The sequence below is a fragment of the Lepidothrix coronata genome, unplaced genomic scaffold (genome assembly GCF_001604755.1).
Source record: "Lepidothrix coronata isolate B3197 unplaced genomic scaffold, Lepidothrix_coronata-1.0 Scaffold105, whole genome shotgun sequence".
Taxonomy (NCBI): Eukaryota; Metazoa; Chordata; class Aves; order Passeriformes; family Pipridae; genus Lepidothrix; species Lepidothrix coronata.
In genome coordinates this window covers 2,849,816-2,867,761 of record NW_016690285.1, presented here as the reverse complement: position 1 = coordinate 2,867,761, position 17,946 = coordinate 2,849,816, and the positions used below count along the sequence as shown (strand labels likewise).

Below are 17,946 nucleotides of genomic sequence, written 5' to 3'. Positions count from 1 at the left end.
TGTATATGTGACAGCTTATTAAGCTCTTAGCAAATCAAGGTTTCACACTTGTATTGTCCCAAATAACTGCCTGGTAGGATGGGTGCAAGTTAAATCCAGACTTTGCAGGCAGCAGGAGGCTGGTTTGCTGTCCCTTCCCACCTGCTGTAAGAGATGGGAAAAAACTAAATAACAATGCAGGTAGGTTTTATAAATGAGGCTTAAACAAAACCCAAAGAACATTTTTCTTGTCTGATTAAAACAAATTCAAACATTCCCCTGTTACTCACCCTGAGTAACCTGTTGTTTCAGTCATAGTGGCTCTACCAGAGTCAGCTGAAAGTGATCCCCTGCTGAAAAGGTAAGGAAACCACCCCGTGTCCTCAGCCCTCGGGGTTTGGAGCTCAAAAGAGGTTTCAGGGGGCTCTGCAGGGGCTTAAATACCTCCCGTGCTTTGTGTGGCTCCCCAGGTCAGCAGTGGCCTGTCCCCTTTGTCCGGTCCCCGCGGCCCCTCGGGTGCCAAGGCTCCTCCCAGACGGGCTCTTTGGGCCAGTGCGTCACCAGTGGCCTCGACTGGCGGTGCTGGGGCCGGTGACCTGCTGGCCTCGGGGCAGGGACTGTGTGCCCTCCGGCCGGCAGGGCAGACACATGTGCACCCCGGGGTGACAGGGTTTGTCTGAGCTGGCTGTCACTGTGCTCCCACCCTCAGCTGTGCCCCTCTGGGCCCTGGGGACCAAGGGGCACTGGTGCCCTGGACACCACTGGTGCCCCAGACACCACTGCTGGCCGTGCCGTTCTCTGGCCCCAGTCGGTGCAAATCCAAACTTCCCTGAGTTTTGGGGTGCACAAAGACAGAGTTTGGGCTGTAGCCAACCTCCAGCCCAGCTCAGAACAGCTCCTGACTTCACTCTAAGCAGTGCCCAGCCAGCAGTGTTTGCTCTCGCTGTCCCCACAGCCCCACTGCAGCCCAGGAGCCCGTCAGGACGGTGTGTGGTCAGGGGTGCTGGGTCAGCCTTGCTCCAGATCAGGGGGAGCCAGAGTGCTCCCAGGGCTGTGAGAGGGCTGTGGTGCTCCCTCAGGAGCGGGAGGAGACTGGAGATACTGGTCCTGCTGCCTGTCCCAACAACAGATGTGGCACTGGAAGATATTTTAGGCAGTGGTGGGAGGGGCAGAATCTGGCATTTGCTGTTGGCCTCTGGGAATGGTAGGTGGAAACTCTGGTTAATTAGGTAAGTGCTAGGTAATTAATTACTGGGTAAAAGTACATCCTGTGGGGCTTGCTTGCAACTGGCATCCAGGCAGTAACACAGCCCTACTTCACTAGTAGGGCAGGGAAGGAAATCGCTGTAACTGAGGCAGCCTTTTGCCAGGCAAATGCCCATTTTGCTTGGCAAATACCCTTCTAAACCCCTTAAATTGCAAAACCCCGTATAAAAATAAATAAATATTACAAACCAGTGGCCCAGGAACATGTAAATTGGGTACCTTGCCCAAGACAGGGTCAGGATGGCTCTGAGGAAAGGAGGGAGCAGAGCCTTTAGGGATATTTCAGGCTGGCTGGAGATGTACCAAAGGCAGGCTGGAAGGATTTCTCTGCTCTGATGAAATTCTCCCTCCCCGGATGCTGTTCACATATGCCTGCCAAAGATGACTTATTACTGACGCTCCACAGCACTCCTGAAGAATACAGGTCTGGAGACTCTTTTCCCTTTCAGAGAGCACCAGACCGCACACAAAATTTTACTTGAGGCTGCGCACACCTTCCTCCCGCTGAAGTCACCCTGTTTGCTGTGGTTTTCTGCAGAAGGCTCCATGTTTCAGGCACATGGTGGTTCGTGCCGTGGCCTTCCCCCAGGTCTGTACAGTCGTGTCCAGTGGGCGTTCCCTGGTTTGGGAACACGGCGGAAGGTTTGCTGCTGTTTGCCAGCAGCGGCAGGGAACGCTCCAGGGGAGGGGAGTTCACATTGAGGCTTCTCATGGGTTCTCCTCCTTCTCTGGGCTTGTTTGGTGGAGGAACATGAGGTTCCCCTGCCCCACGCCTGCCTCCAGCAGCCCTGGCTCCTGATGGCAATGTGTTCCCACAGGGCACAGGGCTGGAGGCAGCACTGGTTGCTGCCCTGCCCGTGCCACGAGCCACAAGCCACACATCCTGTGTGCCCACTGCCCACACAGTGGGGCTGGGCTGGGGCTGGGCAGCTACCCAACACTCACTGAGAGGCTGATTTGGCACACGGGGCCATGTTACTGTTGCTGGAGAGGGAACAGCTCATGCGATGAGCCCAGATCAGACCGTGGGATGAGGGGGCACAGCAATCACCTGCTTGGCAAAGGGAGCATGGCTGACAGGGAAGGAATGGCACAAGTCCTCACCCTGCTCCACTGTTTTGCAGTGGCTCCAACACTGACTGGCAGTTCACAGCCCCAGGGGGTTCAGAGGAGCAGGACCTTGGTCTCTCTCTGCCACAGCAGCATCTTGGCCCTGTGAAGAGCAGGCCCTGCAGTAGGCTGAGCCCAGCCACAGCACTCTGCATCCCCAAGGGCATGGCTGGGGACAGGGCTTTGGTCAGGGAACAAGGATTCTGTGCTGGAGGGAAAGGCGGGATTTGTCAGAATGATGGATGGGTGGGTAGACAGATGGACAGACAGCTGGACATGTGAGTGACCCTGTGGCAGGGAGGGAGTGAGTACAGCCCCGTGCCAGCACTCCCAGGAGTGGAGGTGGCTGCTTGGGCTGGTAAAGGCAATGTTTCCATGTGTGCCTTCGTGGTGGAGTATTTCTGGCCACACCTGGCAAGGTTCAAATCATCCCACAATAAAACATTTTCCTGGAGCACATATACAACTTCTTAAGGTAAATATTTCCTTATGAACTAAACAGTGTTACAACACAGCCAGGGGCCATTGGGACATCCCTGCCTGATAGTCAGTGAAGCCCTATCCCTGCCCCACCACAGCCTCTGCCCCCAGTGTGCTCAGTCCCAGGCACGAATTTCCCTTGTGCCCTGCCTGGGGCAAAGGGGAGAGATTTTGGAGGGTGGCCCTGCTGAGTGAGCAAGGACAGAATCCCCTGGAGCCACAGCTCTATCTGGAATGGCAGGCTGAGAACTGGTGTGTAAGCAATGTTCCTGCAGTGATTGTCCCTGCTGTGCCCAAGGTAAAAGGAACAAGCGTGTTCTGTTTAAGTAAACACGATTGCACCAAGGGAAATGGTTGGATTGTGCTTTTGGCTTCCCAGAACTGATGCCAAGGAGAAGGGACAGCAGCTGCTACAGCCGTGCAGGTTTTGGGGCCTGTCTGGCCAGTACAAAAAGTCCCTCACGTTTGGTTCCCTCCTTGGTGGTTATTTTTCTCATGGTTGTTCTCCTTTGGGATGGCTTTCAGTGTATCCCAAACTGAAGTGTTGCTGTTCTTCTCCTACCTCATGCTTGCCATGGCAGAGGAATGAAATGGAGTGGAATAATAGAAAAGAATATAATAGATGTATAGATTAGAATAATGGAATAGAATAGGATAGGATAGGATAGAGTACTAAAATAAATTACTTTCAGTTGAAAGGGACCTGCTGTGCTCGTCAAGCCCAACCACCTGCCTGTCTCCCTTCCTCGAGGCAGAGTGGGGAGGTGGGGATGGTGAGAAGCAGAGAGCACTGCCCCGAGTGAGTGTTTGTTTGTGCCTGATTCAGAGCTAAATCCATCCTCTGCGAGTGCCAGGCAGTGGAGCTGTTAGCATATGTGCTGGAGGATGACAAATAAAGCCCGATGAAGGCTACGGCACAGGAACATACGGCAGCGTAGACAGGCTCTCGGCAAGGGAGGAGCTGGGGAGAGCCAGCACTCCCGCGCCCATCCGACACCTCTCGTCATGTTAAAAGCTATTTTAGAGCAGACAGGGATGGCAGCCTGTGCACCACAGGAAGCTCCCACCGGCTGCGTCCTGCCAGGGCTGTGCAGCCTCTGCTCCCAACAAGCCCCAGCAGCTCCTCCACTTAGCTTGTCTCTGCCTTCCTCCCGCGGTGCTGCTGCTGCAGCTCCCCGGAGCTGCTGATGGATGAGATATTTCATCAGCCTGGAGTGCAGCCCTGTCTCTGTCAAAGGCCGGCAGCCCCTGGGGGCTCGGGCTGGGCAGGGGGGACAGGTTCTGCCCGTAGCAGGAGTGAGCTCCTGCACCACCACCCCGGCAACTCACGTGAGCCTCTGCTCACCCCAGCAGTTCTGCAGAGAGCTGATGAACATTCACAGTGCAAGGGATGTCTGGTGCATTCCTCTAGTGATGATTCCTGGCAGTCGGAGTAAGGGAGCAGCAGAAGCACCAGGGAGTGTTTTACCTGACAGCAGCAAGGCCCCTTGCCAGCAGCACGGAGCTTTCCCCCTCCCCTTCCCAGCCCTGTGCTGTGAAGCCAGAACAGCAAACACAGGGGGCAAAATGCGCATTTTTATCAGCTGTTCACTCTGGCTCCATGTTTTGCCTTGTTTATTATGGGTATAAAGCTGCTCCTGACGTCGGGAGCAGTCAGTAAAACACTCTCCGGAGGAACCAGGCTCCACAAACCCTCGGGGCACGCGAGTAACGGCAGCTTGTCAAGACATGTTTCCCCCGAGGTGAAGTACTGCCACAAACCCATTTATTTCAGGCAGAAATCAGCTGCCTGACGTGTGTCGCTATTCAAGGAGCCGTTGATCCGCCAGTCCCGTGTGGCTGCACCGGAGGGGCTGGGGGCGCGCTGCTGGGAGCGCTGCCGGGAGCGCTGCCGCTCGGCTGCGGGAATGTTCCTTGGAGTTGTGGACAGGGCTGAGTCGCTTTTCCCTCTGTCCCCTCTGTAGCCTTATTCACAGCGTGTGAGATTCACTGTGGGGAGGGCAGGAGACCGGCCCGCCCTGCCCGGGTGCTGTCGGGGCACCGCGCGGGCTGTGCCCACGCTCTGGGTGTCCTGGGCTGCCCGGGAGGTGCGGGCACAAGGGAGGCAGCCACGCACACCTGCCCACGCAGGTTCAGGGAGCACCAGGCTGGCCCCCCCACACCTGGGGAAAAGGGCTACAGTTGGGTTTAAATCTGCCAGTTTCTGGCTGGGATCGGTGCTGGTTTGCTGCAGGTTTGCTGCAGGAGCACAGGCCCTGCCCCAGCTCTGCCCGGCTCCACCGTTGTGTCACTGCTGCCCACGTAGCCCGTCCTGGACAGCCTCTTCCCCGGCCCCGCTCGGATCTGCCTCAGCAGCAAACGCTGCTTTTGGCATCTTGCTTTTCCCAAGGCCAAGTTCCTTTCATGCCTCCAGGCGGGGTGAATTGAAATGAGAAGGAAAATGAGCAATGGGGCAGTTTGGCAACAGGGACCCCTCGCCCAGTCTACGGTGGGTCCACCCTTTCCCTCTTCGTGCTGGTTTTTGTTCCCTTCACCCTGTGGGGATGGGGATGGGGATGCCGACCCAGCCCTTACCACGGGGATGGCATTGCCAGCAGGTTCTTGGCTCGCTCCATCCCTCTGCAGCCAGCAGCAGCCCCTTCCCGTGGGCTGCCCGCCTCCTGCGCAGCCACCAGCCCTCCCCAGCGGCCCCACATTCCCTGGTTTTCTGCCGGGAGCACCCAGAGAGGCTCGTGCGGGTGCCCAGTTTGCCGGGAGGAGCAGGGCAGTGGCCGTCCCTCCCCGTGCAGCCCGGCTGCGCTGGGAGCAGGCACGGGCTCGGCGGTGCTCCCCGGCTCGTGGCACCCGCAAACGAGCCCCTCTCTGCTCGCTCCCTTCCTGCCCGGCGCTTCCCTGCTCTCCAGGCTCGGGATCCAGATGGCGCCTGGCTTTTTCTTTCTTTTTTTCTTTCTTTTTTTTTTCCTTTTTTTGTTCACACGGGTATTTTTATCCTTTCGTCCTTCAGTCTCTGGGCTTGTGGGTGCCTGTTGCAGCCGCCGGTGCCTGCGGGTGCCGGCAGGAGGGAGCGCTGGGAGGAGATTTCGGCAATAACGCCGATGACGCAGGGCACAGTTCACAAACCACGCTGCTCGTCAGCCCCAGTCAGGGCTCAGAAAAGGACGAGGAACAATTTCTCTTCAGGCAGCGTCTGGGGGTTTGGGTGGCCGTACCCCAGCCCTGTACCCCCCAAAAGCTGCCCCCCTGCTGATGGGGTGCCCGTGGCTGGTGCAGGGCTGGAGTGGGGGATGAGCTGGTCCTTGGCCCGGCAGCTGGGGGGGTGGGGGGGGTGGGGGGGTGGTCAGCAGTACCTGCTGCATCGCTCCATGTGCTGGATTTGTCAGGATCTGAGTTCCCTCAGCATGGCTGTTGGGACGGTTTCCTGCACTCCGTGGGGGATTAGGGGCTTCCAGCAACGACAGACTTACACTGGCTCCACTGTTTCAAAATGAAGCATCCAGACACTACCTTATCCAACTTTATTGAGAAGGAAATTGGTAAAGGGAATAAATGCTGGTTCTAGAGGAGTGCTGCTGGTGCTAGCTCTGCATTTCAGTGCCCTGTGGACACACATGCAGGACCATGGCAAGACCATCCCCCCTTTGCTCCCTTTTCCCTGCACCCAGATCTACCAAACAGGCTTGAAGTAGGTTTGGGTTTTTTTCTTTCTTTTTCAAACAGTTTCTTTCCTTTTCCCTGTATTTAGCACATTTTCTGATCCCAGGACTTTTCTCCTTCTCCTCCAGGGAGGCTGGAGAAGGAGGGTTTGTCCTGCAGGCCTTCCTGACCTGCTCTCCTGCTCCACTGCTGTGGGAGCCCAAGCCTCCAGGCACTGGGCCAGCCCTGGGCAGGCAGAGACCATGGAGCTGGAACCAGGTGGGAGAAGCATGAGGGGGTTTAAAAATTATCACATTAAAATCAAAGTGGTTTCTTGCAACCTTCAGGACATATCCCTGCCTTTCTCTGCAACTCTGAGGACCAAGGACCTTGGTGATGCAAGTAAGGGATCTGGCAGCTCCACGGCTTCACCAGGGTCTTTAAGGTTTAAAACCACCAAATGTTGCCAAGGCTTTGTGAACTCTTGTGGTCAATGAAGGCAGGAACATAGAAAGGCACCAGCTAAGTCTGGAGGCTGGAAGGGAGCAGGAATAAATGGTGATGTGTCCTCAAGGGTGCCCATGACCCCATGAGTGATTTTGGAAAATGCAGTTGAAGGGGAAGTGGTCAGGTGTGCACACCTTGGGGAAGGGCTGGGTGGGATGGGGCTGCTGGCTGTGCTGCAGAGGAGATACTCAGGAGGAACAGGCCTGTGCCAGGCCCTGTTTCCAGGATGAGGGGTTGTGTTGGTGCCCAGTGGGCTCTGTGCAGTCAGGGCAGTGTGGTACCAAGGGCATGAGGTGGCAGGACAGCTCTGCTCCTTCCTTACCCTGCAAACAGAGCTCAGAAGGTCACTTCATTGCTGTGACTCTTCTCCATGAGCCCCAATTGACTACAGATGGGAGTCCATGGGCCAGATGATCCATAAGACCCCTCCTAATCTCCCAGGTGTCTGATGGCTGCGGATCAGAGGCACTGCTCATGCCAGGGCGGGGGATCTCTGGCCTTACGGCATCTCTGGAGCTGTGCGAGGTGTGGGACTGAAGAGCTTCAGCCATCCCAGAATGCACAACCACTCCCTGCGTCAGCAGAGCTGGGACTGGTCTGCACCGTGTGCGAGAAGATATTCTGCAATACCTTAATTGTGATTTAAATCACAGGCCCAGAGCATTAAGCTCCATCAGATGAAGCACAGGGCAGATCTGCTGGAGCACATAAACCTCTGCCCATCTGCAGCGGGACGTGCAGGGCCACACGGCAGGGGCTGCCGGGGGTGGGCAGGGGTCCCCTGCGGCTCCCGGGACGCTGCCGGTGCTGGGAGGCTCCGAGCGATGTCCGTGTGTCCCAGAGCCGGGCACTCGGAGCAGGGGCAGCTGCTGTCACCCCATCCCTCCTGCGCAGCCCCAGCGCCGACCGCGGCAGCAATTCCTGCTGTGCCCGACCGCGAGCGCCCAGGGAAAAGCGATCGCTAATGAGGGAATTAATGACGGATTCTGCATCCTGTCTGCCAGGAGTTAATGTTCAGAAGAATGTTTTCAGGTGCCTTTCAGCGTCTCCGGCACGGGGCTGGAAGGAAGGAGACAGGTGCCACCTTGTGTGGAAACGTTTCTCCATGCAGGGCACAGACAGAATTCCTTTCCCTTTTTTTTTTTTTGGTGACGTCGTTGCTAACTCCTCCCTGTCGGGAGGACTCGGCCAGCCCTCCCTCAGCCCCTGCCAGCTGTTTAAAGCCGCGGCAGCACGGAACCCTCAGAGACCTGCCGGAGAACGGCTTGCTCGGTTACAGCAACCTGAAACCCCGACTGACAGGAGGGGCTGCCGGTGGATGAGAGGCTGGACACGATTTGGAAACATGCACTGGGACCCAGAAACCACCCCCGTGCCCTGGGCTGATCCCACAGCGTGGGCAGCAGGGCAGGGGGGGATCCTGCCCCTCTGCCCCCTCAGGTGAGACCCCCCTGCAGAGCTGCCTCCAGCCCTGGGAACAGCAGCACAAGGACGTGGAGCTGCTGGAGAGTCCAGAGGAGGCCAGGGAGATGCTCCCAGAGCTGGAGCCCCTCTGCTCTGAAGCCAGGCTGGGAGAGCTGGGGGGGTTCCCCTGGAGAAGAGAAGGCTCCAGGGAGAGCTGAGAGCCCCTTTCAGAGCCCAAAGGGGCTCCAAGAAAGATGGAGACAAACTTTTTAGCAGGGCCTTTTGTGATAGATCAAGGGGTGATGGATTTCAAAATAAAAGATTAGAGATTTAGAGTAGATATTAGGGAGAAATTCTTGGCTGTGAGGGTGGTGAGGCCCTGGCACAGGTTGCCCAGAGAAACTGGGGCTGCCCCATCCCTGGAAGTGTTCAAGGTTACACAGTGTTTTGTCGCTGCTTCCCATCCCCTTGCCCAGCTCCTCCTGTGCTCTGGAGCTGAGCTCTGGCAGCAGCACTGGGTTCAGGGCCACAGCACATCCCAGCCTTGGTTTATCCTGAGCACAGGAGTTGTGCTCCCAGGAGGGACCCCGCAGACTGACAGCCAGACAGATCAGGTTGGGCTCACCCAGGGAGTCAGGCTGTGCCCTCAGCCATGCCAGTCACAGAAGAGCTGAAGAAATGTGGGCCCTCCCAAAGTGCTTTATTTAAGTACGATGGTGTCTCACGGCACACACTGGCTGTGCTGGGCTGTCTGCCCTCTGACACACTGCTGGGTTATTTCTGTCACCTCCACTGGTGACAGACACTCTCCCTCTGTCCCTTTCCAGCTGTCCAGAAGCATCACAGTGAGCACTGTTCGACTCTGTCCTGAGTCAAACGATGAATCACGTGTCTTCCCTGCTCCAGCCACTTAATCAGCTAGTGGAGAGGAAAGTAAACATGATTCCTGGCTTTATGAGAATCCTTGGATGAGAACTGTCCTCACCACAGCTGCTACTCCCTCAGCCTGTCCTCCCTATGAGCCGCTCAGGCCCTGGCCCTCACTGCTCTGACCCCACTCCCTGTGCTTTGGAGGCATCAGTCCTGCTCTCTGCTGGCAGATATCATACAAAGATGGCCCAGTCCTTGCATCCAGCACCTCCTCTCCCTCCTAGGTCCAGATAGAAAAGCATGGGTGAAGGCTGCTCCAAAGTAGTTGACAGTTTTCCAGCTCAGAGCCCAGCTCCACCTCCAAGCAGAAGGAACCTGTCACAGAGAGGTGCAGGTGACAAGACCCTCCTCAGCCCATGGTGAGGTGGGGATTCCTAACAGAGATGAGTGGGAAAAGAGGACACTGGTGGCTCAGATGGCTGCTGGCCCCTGCCTTGCTCCTGCAGAGGTGAGGGCTCCCTCAATTCAACCCCAGGGAGAGAGATCTGGAGACTGGTTCAAAAATATGCAGGCTTAAAAAAATGTGGGTTTTTTCCTGTGTTGTCTGACTGAGCCTTTGGGATTTGCATCTTGAGCTGCTTGCTGTGATCCTAAGGAGCAGAAGCCTCTCTTCTTGTTCTGCACAGCCCTTGAGGTGTTTAGTGTATCCAGGACCTGTGGCTTTGGGATGACCCCAAAGCACCAGGGCCAGGTGGTGAATGGTGGCCAGGAGCCACTGCTGTCCCTCTCCCCCTGCACCCCGGTGCAGACTGACCGAACCAGCTCTCTGAGCACCGAGGTTACTGTAGCCAAGGGCAAAACAGGATTGGGATGAAAACACTCTTTGGTAACAGCTGATGAAGGGGGCAAGGGACAGGGGCCACGTGCAGCTCCACGTGGGCAGAGTGGGCTGTGCTTGCTCTCCATTTCCAGGCAATTTTGTGGACTGATTGCAGTGGCAGCAGTGGGAGCATCCAAACACACGCCCTGGCACAGGCAGGTCTGGATCAGGCACTTTGAAGCACCTTCTCTCTGCCTGTGTGTGGTTGTGGCACGCTGGTGACTGTGGCTTGTCCTTCTCCTGCTCCCTCCTCTCCTCCGCTGCACGGGCCAGTTTGACAAACCCTGCCCTGCCCTCGTGTGCCGGCACTCTCTGGGTGCAGCCGGCCCGGGAGCCCACCCGGGGCTCCCCCGAGGGCCGTTCTGGTGCTCCCTGGCTGCTCCCGGAGCTCCCGCTCAGGCGGGCACGGCCCCCGCCCCTGGCACGGCCCCGACAGCAGCCCAGGGAAGGGCTGGGAAGCCTGCAGCTGGGCCTGGCAACGGGACACGGACAACATGTGTTACAAGCCCTAGAACTTAAATATTTTGCTGCTATAAATGTTAGCAATGAGAGCTCTCGTTACATTTAAATGCCAGATGACAGAAGCAGAGGCCAAAAAAAGCTCCTTCCCAGCCAAGCGGGAGGAGAGGGAATGACTGCGCCAGTGGGGCCGGTGGGATGCAGGGCTGGCACAGGGGACAGAACTTCCATGAGCGGGGCACTGAGCAGGGTGCTGAGTGGGGCATGGAGCAGGGTGCTGTGCATGGCACTGGCTGGGGCACCAGCACCTGCCTTTGGTGTTTGGAATGGAGATGACCTCGCTGGCCTTTGGTGTTTGGAATGGAGATGACCTTGCTGGCCTTTCCACCCCAACCCCCCCCCCAGCCAGGCTCCCCTGACTGAGAGTTCCCACAGGCTGAACCTTGGCCCGCGAGGGCTCCCCCCCAAGCTGGGGAGCAGTTTCCATAGTTTATATTTTGACATAATTTCAATAAATTCCAGTTGGCTGTTCCTGAATAACACCCGGAGCAGAAAGGAGCTGCACAGCCGTGTGAAGGGAATCTTTGCAATTAGAGAACTTGAGCACTTTTTGGTGGGTGTTTTGGTGAAACAAAGCACTGCATGTGATGGGCTTGGAAAGCACAGGACTAATTACCAGAGCTATTTTAAAAAATGGCATGAAAATGCGTTATGCTGCTAAAGCTCAGATGCAAGAACACGGTCTGCTTAATTTAATAATACTGTGTGATTTGTGTGAAACTGAACTGGTAGCAATTATAGGTTATTGTTAACTACTGGAAGCTGGGTTCTCCTCTCTGTGCTCATGCAGAATCACACCTGGCTCCCCGATGCCCCAACGTCCGTGGGGTTTGCGATGCAAAGGGGTGCAGGATGTAAGGACCTGAACAAGGAGATCATGGAAGGTGCTTGGGGTGAGCTCTCCAGAACCCACGGGACAGGAGGCGAGTCCTCGCTGTGCTCCCAGCCCTGGAGTGTCCCGGGCAGCCCGTGGGAGCTGTGCAGGCAGTGGAGCTGTTGGGACAGGCACCGCCGGCTGCCCCGGCAGCCCCAGCGCGGCTCCGGCCGTGACTCAGGCGCTGACTCACGGACGCCTGATGAGATCTGTGCACTCCCAGGCACACCGGTCACAGCTAAACATTAAAACAAGCTCTTTAATTTCAAACCCGAGTGCTTCCCGGGGTTTTCTCAGCAGCTGTGCTCAGACCAGTGCTGACTGTACACTGGGAGGGGGTGGTGATGAAACGTTGCTACGTTTCAACAGCCAGATTTGCTTATTTGCATACATATATACAGAGATATATATTTAGAAATTCCCCAAGGCAAAAGAAAATAATTCCTGACAAGCAGCAGCTTGGAAGGTCACCTGGATTATTATTTCTGTACCACAGCTCACCTCGAGCACATAAGCAAAGACATCTTTATGTCCCAATGTTAATAATGCTAAAGAGTTAAAAACCTCAGCAGCACTCAAGGCAATTATCAGGTTGGCTTTGTCAGGCACAGCCTTGTTTCATATGCTGTAACTAAATTACAATTTATTGTGTATTTTAGAAGGAATAACAGTGCTAGTTTGTGGGTTTTTTGCTGTTGGGCTCTGTCCAGCCCTGGGGCCATCCCCCCTCAGTGCTTGGCCTGGCCCAGCCCCCCAGCCCTGCCCATCCCCTCCAGTGGGACAGGACAGCACTCAACGCCGTGCAGAGATGGAAAAGACATGGGAGTCTAAAGGGAGATGGTTCTACCAAGTGAGGTGACTGGGCTGGGGTCCTGCAGCTCCTCAGTCTTCCAAAAATTTTCTCTATGGCATCTTTTAGCTGTGTGAGCTGTTCCTACACTCCAAGAACATTGTGAAGTGGTCTGACTTGAAATCCCAGCTGCTCCAGAGAGGCAGAATTTATGAAGTACCAAGGCAGTTCAGGTTACCATGGAAATAGCTTCAAAACAGAGAAGCCTGATTTTGCTGTCCTCACTGTCTTGGGAGGGTTTCTATGTGGAAGGATGACAGGGCAAACCTGCCCCACAGCTCAAGGTGTGCTCTGCATGTGTTGTGTTCTGGGGCCCACAGACTTCTGAAGAATGTGGCCATTTGCATAACATTAATAGGTTTTTTTCTGATGTCTGTGCATGACAATTTGAGCCCACAGTGCTCCTTTCACATGGACATACCATTATTACACCTGATTAATGCAAACATTACCTGGGAAGAAGTTCCAGACTGTGTCGTGTCATGGAAAGAGCCATATGAGGTTCTCTGCCAGGAACTGCAAGAGTCTAAAATTTAATCATACTCTGCACCTTGCAGAGCTGTGCAAAGTCAACTGTGTATGAATACCCTTATCAAATCCATCCCACCTTTCCTTGGAGGACTGCAGAATACCTGACAAGCCAGGAGCTGTCCTGCCCTCCCTGTGCCAGCCTGGCACCCGGGGCACAGAGACAGCCCTGTGATCCTCTCCAGATCTCTGTCGGTGGCAGAACCAGTGCTCCTGACTCCGAGACAGCACTGCCAGCCACTAACCCAAACACCTTGTCACGATATCCCTCTCAGACTCCAGCCCTGGTTTTCTCCCCACATAACATTATTACAGATAAAATTCTATTTACAGCTGGAATTTCCTAGCAACACTCACGATACTGATAGAAAAGATAACTGAAAAATCCCTGCACCTGTTGGAAAGCAAATTTATTTGTAAAGATGCTTATGATGACAAACAAGAAGGATAGAAAAATAGCCCTGTTTACAGATTATGCTGAGATTACTTCAGTAACCTAATTCTTCCCTCTCCTTCACCATTAATTAGAAATCAGCAGCATCTAAACTGATGTGATCCAGTTACAGGAGGCTGTGGGCTGGAGCTGACAAGATCTAATTCCAGTTCCCAGCACTGGTTCCTCCCGTGGCTGTGAACGAGCACTTAGCAACAGCTGTCCCTTGGTGAGCCATGCGTGGGTTACTCAATGACAGGTTCCAAAATTCATGTTCTTCTACCAGACATGAAGTAGGAACTTTTCCATGCAAAGTGCTTCTAACCCCTGTGGCTCCTCCTGTCTCCTGGGAGCCCCACAGCCTGCCATTAGTGAGGGGTGGCTCCTGCAGTGTCCCCCGTGGTTGTGAGCTCTAATAACCGCGTGGGATACGACTGTCAGAAGTGCTTTAGGCTGCAAATAAGCAGGTGGGTGTTCAGAAGTGTTGGCTGCCAGCACCACCTGTGGAGCCTTAAGGGAAGCTTGGCACTTCTGGAAACGTAGCTGTTTGGCTAGATTCTGAAAAGCCCTATTAGATACCCAACCTTTAGACTTCTCTTTTGGAAAACGGTCCTTGTTAGAGCTGTATTTTCTCCCAAGGAACACCTACACATGAGCAACTTGAATGTCACATTCAGCTACTTGGCAGTACACTATGGAAAATCACTGGCCTTGTGCTGTTGAGCCAAATGTAGACCTATTTGTGTTTTTAAGGGAATTAGTATTCTTTTCTCTGTTTAAAACATTCCTATTACTCATAGTGAGTCAAATCCTGGCCCCATTTGGAGAGTGGTGCATAAATGGGCTGTATGTACAAAGGAGCTTCGGCAGGAGCACTTCCCAAACTCTCCATGCACCTGCCTTTTCCCAAGGGAACTGATGTTCACGTCCCACCCCGGCACCACGGCTGGGATTGCTCCCCATGCTGTCCCAGCCTGAGTCATGCTGTGTCTCCATGTCTTCTGTTCCTGCCCTCTGAGTCCCTCTCCTCCTGTCTCACAGGTGCTCATGTCACTGCTTAGGAAGCGCTGCACATGTGGAGGAAAAGCACGACCACGTCCCTTGTCCCACATGAGCAGTGAGGGAGGGCACAGTGTGCCTCTGCTCTAGCCTGAGGCAGAATCCCAGAACCAGTTAGGTTGGAAAAGCCCTCCTAGACCATGAAGTGCCCCCTGTGCCCGATGCCCACCTTGTCCCCCAGCCCAGAGCACTGAGTGCCACAGCCAGCCCTTCCTTGGACACCTCCAGGGCTGGGCACTCCAAACCTCCCTGGGCAACCCCTGCCAATGTCTAAGGGACACTGGAGGGTCTCTCTTCCCTGTGCCTCCATGGCTGCGGGTGGTGGGCCGGGCTCGTCGCTCTCACAGGAACATGGCCCGAGGCTGATCCTCGTGCACAGCCTTGGTGCCCGGGGCAGGAGGGAGCCTGTGCTGCCCACAGGGACAGGAGGGAGCCTGTGCTGCCCACAGGGACAGGCCATGAGCTGTGAGAGCCTGGAAAGGCTCCGTGTCCGTGCACAGCAGAGCTGTGTCCAGGGGGCTCCCCGGGAACACAAACACGGCCCAGCACGTGCAGGACGAGGCTCCGGGACCACGAGGGCAGCCCCACACCGATCCCAGAGGGATGTGACAGCTGACAGAGCAGTGTCACCCAGCTGGAGCTGCTGGGGTGGTGGGATTCGCCCTCCCTGCTGCCTCCCGAGGCTCTGCCATCCCACCACTGCCTTGGGGAAATGCAGAGCAGTGCAGGGATGCACAGCCTGAATGCCAGGAACGGTCAGAAGGTATGTGGAGCACCAGGTCAATAATATTTGGGAATTTCTGATGTACTTGGTCTGCTCAGGATTGTTCAGCCTTGTTTAAAATGTAGGATTTCATGTCCTTCATTTATCATATCACAGTGTAAGCACTCTGTTAATAGTAATTAGATGCAACTGTTCTGGAAAGCCACTGTATTTTCCCCTTTAGGAAGACACCTGTGCCTTTCCAGGAACCTCAGTGATGTTTTCTTAGGGCAGCTGGCACAAGGACATGGTTCCACCCAAAACAGTTAGACTGAGGGTGTTTGCATCATGGTGACCTTAATGTACCCCAAAGCTTAATGCACTCATGGTCCATAGTCCAATTCTTGTTGATGACACTGAAAGAAAGTAGGTTTAGATTAGATATTAGGAATTAGATTAGATACTGGGGAGAAATTTTTCCCTGTGAGGGTGTGGAGACCCTGGCACAGGTTGCCCAGAGAAGCTGTGGCTGCCCCATCCCTGGAAGTGTCCAAGGTCAGGTTGGATGGGCTTGGAACAACCTGGGCTGCTGGAAAGTGTCCCTGCCCATGGCAAGGGGTGCAATGAGATGGGCTTTAAGGTTCCTTCCAACTCAAACCAGTCTGGTATCATTCTATGACATGGAGTATGATTGAAGTACCATGGTTGAAAGAATACATGATTTTGGGAAATTCATTCAGGGGTTAAACTGCAAGAGGAATGAAGTCACCTTCAACCTTAAAAATTATGACATGACACTAACTAGTTTATGAGTAATTCAGTGTGAAAATTGGAGTCAGATTATTTTTTTTAGAAAGTGAGACACATCAGTCTTGTACCAGGATATTTGCAGTCTGGCTCAGCCCTGTGAGGCACATCTGGAGTGCTGGGTCCAGCTCTGGCTCCTCGGGACAGGAGGGACCTGGAGCTGCCGGAGCAGGTCCAGGGGAGGCTGCGGAGATGCCGAAGGGATGGAGCATCTCTGGGAGCAGGAAAGGCTGAGGGAGCTGGGGCTGTTCAGCCTCCAGAGCAGACCTTGAGAGGGGCCCTCCTCCCCAGGGTGTGTCAGGGTCTGCAGGGAGGGGGCAGAGGATGGCCCAGGCTCTGCTCGGGGGGCCCAGCAATGGCACAGCAGGAACGGGCAGGAACTGATGCCCGGGAAGCTCCACCTGGACAGGAGGAAGAACTTCTTCCCTGGGCAGTGACCCAGCCCTGAACAGGCTGCCCAGACAGGGTGTGGAGTCTCCTCACTGGGGATATCCCAGAACGGTCTGGACGCAATCCTGTGCCACGTGCTCTGGGATGGCCCTGCCTGAGCAGGGAGGTGGGACCCGATGGGACACTGCGGTCCCCTCCAGCCTGACCCATCCAGGGATTCTGGCTGTAGTCCCCTGGTGGGTTCGGCCGCCTCGTTCCCCGCGGTGGGATGGGATTCGGTCCCGCCCCCGTGTGCCCGTGTCCCCGGGTCCCGTGTCCCGTCCCGCCCGCAGTGCCGCGGCTGCCCCGCAGGGGGCGGTGTCGGGGGCGGCCGCTCGGAAGTGACGCGAGGCCGTTGCCGGTCGGGCGGCCCCGCCCGCGCTCCTTTGTCAGCGGAGCCGCCGCGGCCGCCCCATGGCCCCGCCGGCCTGAGCGGGACCGGCCGCGCTCCGCCCGCCCGGCCCCGCCGCCTCCCAGGTGAGTGCCGGCCCCGAGCGGGCCGGGCCCGCCGCGCTGCCCCCGCCGGCCGCAGCGGGAGCGGCTCCGCGGCGGTGCCGCCGCCCCGGGAGGGTCGGTCCCGGCCCCGCCGGTCGGTGCCGCCGCCCCGGGGTCTCTCCGGAGGGTGTCCCGCGGTGCCCGAGCCCGGGGGGCACACGGGGCGCACACAGAGCCCCGGCCCGGGGTCACCGCGGGAGGCGCAGCCTCGGGGCTCTCCCGTTCCCCTCCTTCCTTCCATTGTGCTGGCTCGGCCGGGGCGCAGCTCAGTCCTCGGGCCGGCCCGCCCGGGCGGTGGGAGCGGGGCGGGTGGCGGGGCTGCCGGGGCTGCCCGTGTTAGTGCGGCGCGTCCGTGCCTGGGGAGGGAGGGGAAGGTACGGGCCAAAGTCTCTGTGCCAATTCATCTGCTAAAGGCGCTTCTCCCCCTGCCAAACCTGCTGGCGCACAGCGGCAGCGGGGGCTGAGCCCCCGGTTACCCACAGCCAGCTCGCCCTGGGCTCCAGGGGGAAGGAAGGGCAGCGGGATGTGCCTGGCTGCTGCCAGGGCTCGGGCCGGAGCGGGAGAACGGTCCTGGAGCAGGCTCAGGTCGGGTCTGTGTGTTAACCTGGAGGCTTCACATGCTGGCCTGTGAAATCTGGGCATGAATATAGTAGGGAAAGCTGCCTGGGCAGTCTTTCCAACTCTGTTAATCCAGAAAAATGCATAAAAATAACCTCTTTCCAGCAGTACTTTTACAGTAAGATGGGATTAAACCACTTTGTTTTCCAAAAATTGAGAGAGAAATTCACCTTCAGCAGGTTCTGAAATAGTTGGGGTTTATGTAGGTGTGCTGGAGCCACCAGTGCCTCAGGACAGTGTTACTGGTGGGAGCTTTCAGGTTCAGGACTGAGCTTCAGAACTGGCACTTCTGTACAAAAACACTTTTTAGGAACAATACATTGAGCTTTGAAAAGAGAACAGGTTCTTGTCCCAAATCTCACGTGTTTTTATGGTCTGCATTGAATTAATCTCAGCCTCTCGTTTAAAAAACTCTGTGGCTGTAGCAGTTTGCTGTGGGCAATGACAAGTCTATTTTTAACCTTCACTTTTCTTTTGTTTCCTGTAATCCGATCTTTGCTGT

At 56.0% G+C, this 17,946-nt stretch overlaps 2 protein-coding genes across 6 annotated transcripts in view; one reads left to right on the top strand and one right to left on the bottom strand.

The window, feature by feature from the left end:
- UPP2 (uridine phosphorylase 2) overlaps window positions 1–11,726 on the bottom strand; it is a 20,811-nt gene extending 9,085 nt beyond the window's left edge. Inside the window, exon 1 of one of the 3 annotated variants that reach the window (XM_017823778.1) lies at window positions 11,720–11,726. Coding sequence is in view for 2 of the 3 variants with exons in the window: in XM_017823774.1 (XP_017679263.1) it covers window positions 270–295 (26 nt within the window). In the remaining variant the exon portion in view is untranslated. Of the gene's footprint in view, window positions 1–269; window positions 439–11,719 lie in introns of those variants that run through there. The other 2 variants (XM_017823774.1, XM_017823776.1) reach the window with 2 other exon arrangements.
- ACVR1 (activin A receptor type 1) overlaps window positions 1–17,946 on the top strand; it is a 69,606-nt gene that overhangs the window by 3,748 nt on the left and 47,912 nt on the right. Inside the window, exon 1 of one of the 3 annotated variants that reach the window (XM_017823769.1) lies at window positions 8,207–8,415. The exons of 1 other annotated variant lie outside the window; for it this stretch is intronic. In XM_017823769.1, the coding sequence (XP_017679258.1) occupies window positions 8,294–8,415 (122 nt within the window). In that variant the 5' untranslated portion in view covers window positions 8,207–8,293. Of the gene's footprint in view, window positions 1–8,206; window positions 8,416–16,768; window positions 16,809–17,946 lie in introns of those variants that run through there. One more of the 3 variants, XM_017823771.1, reaches the window with a different exon arrangement.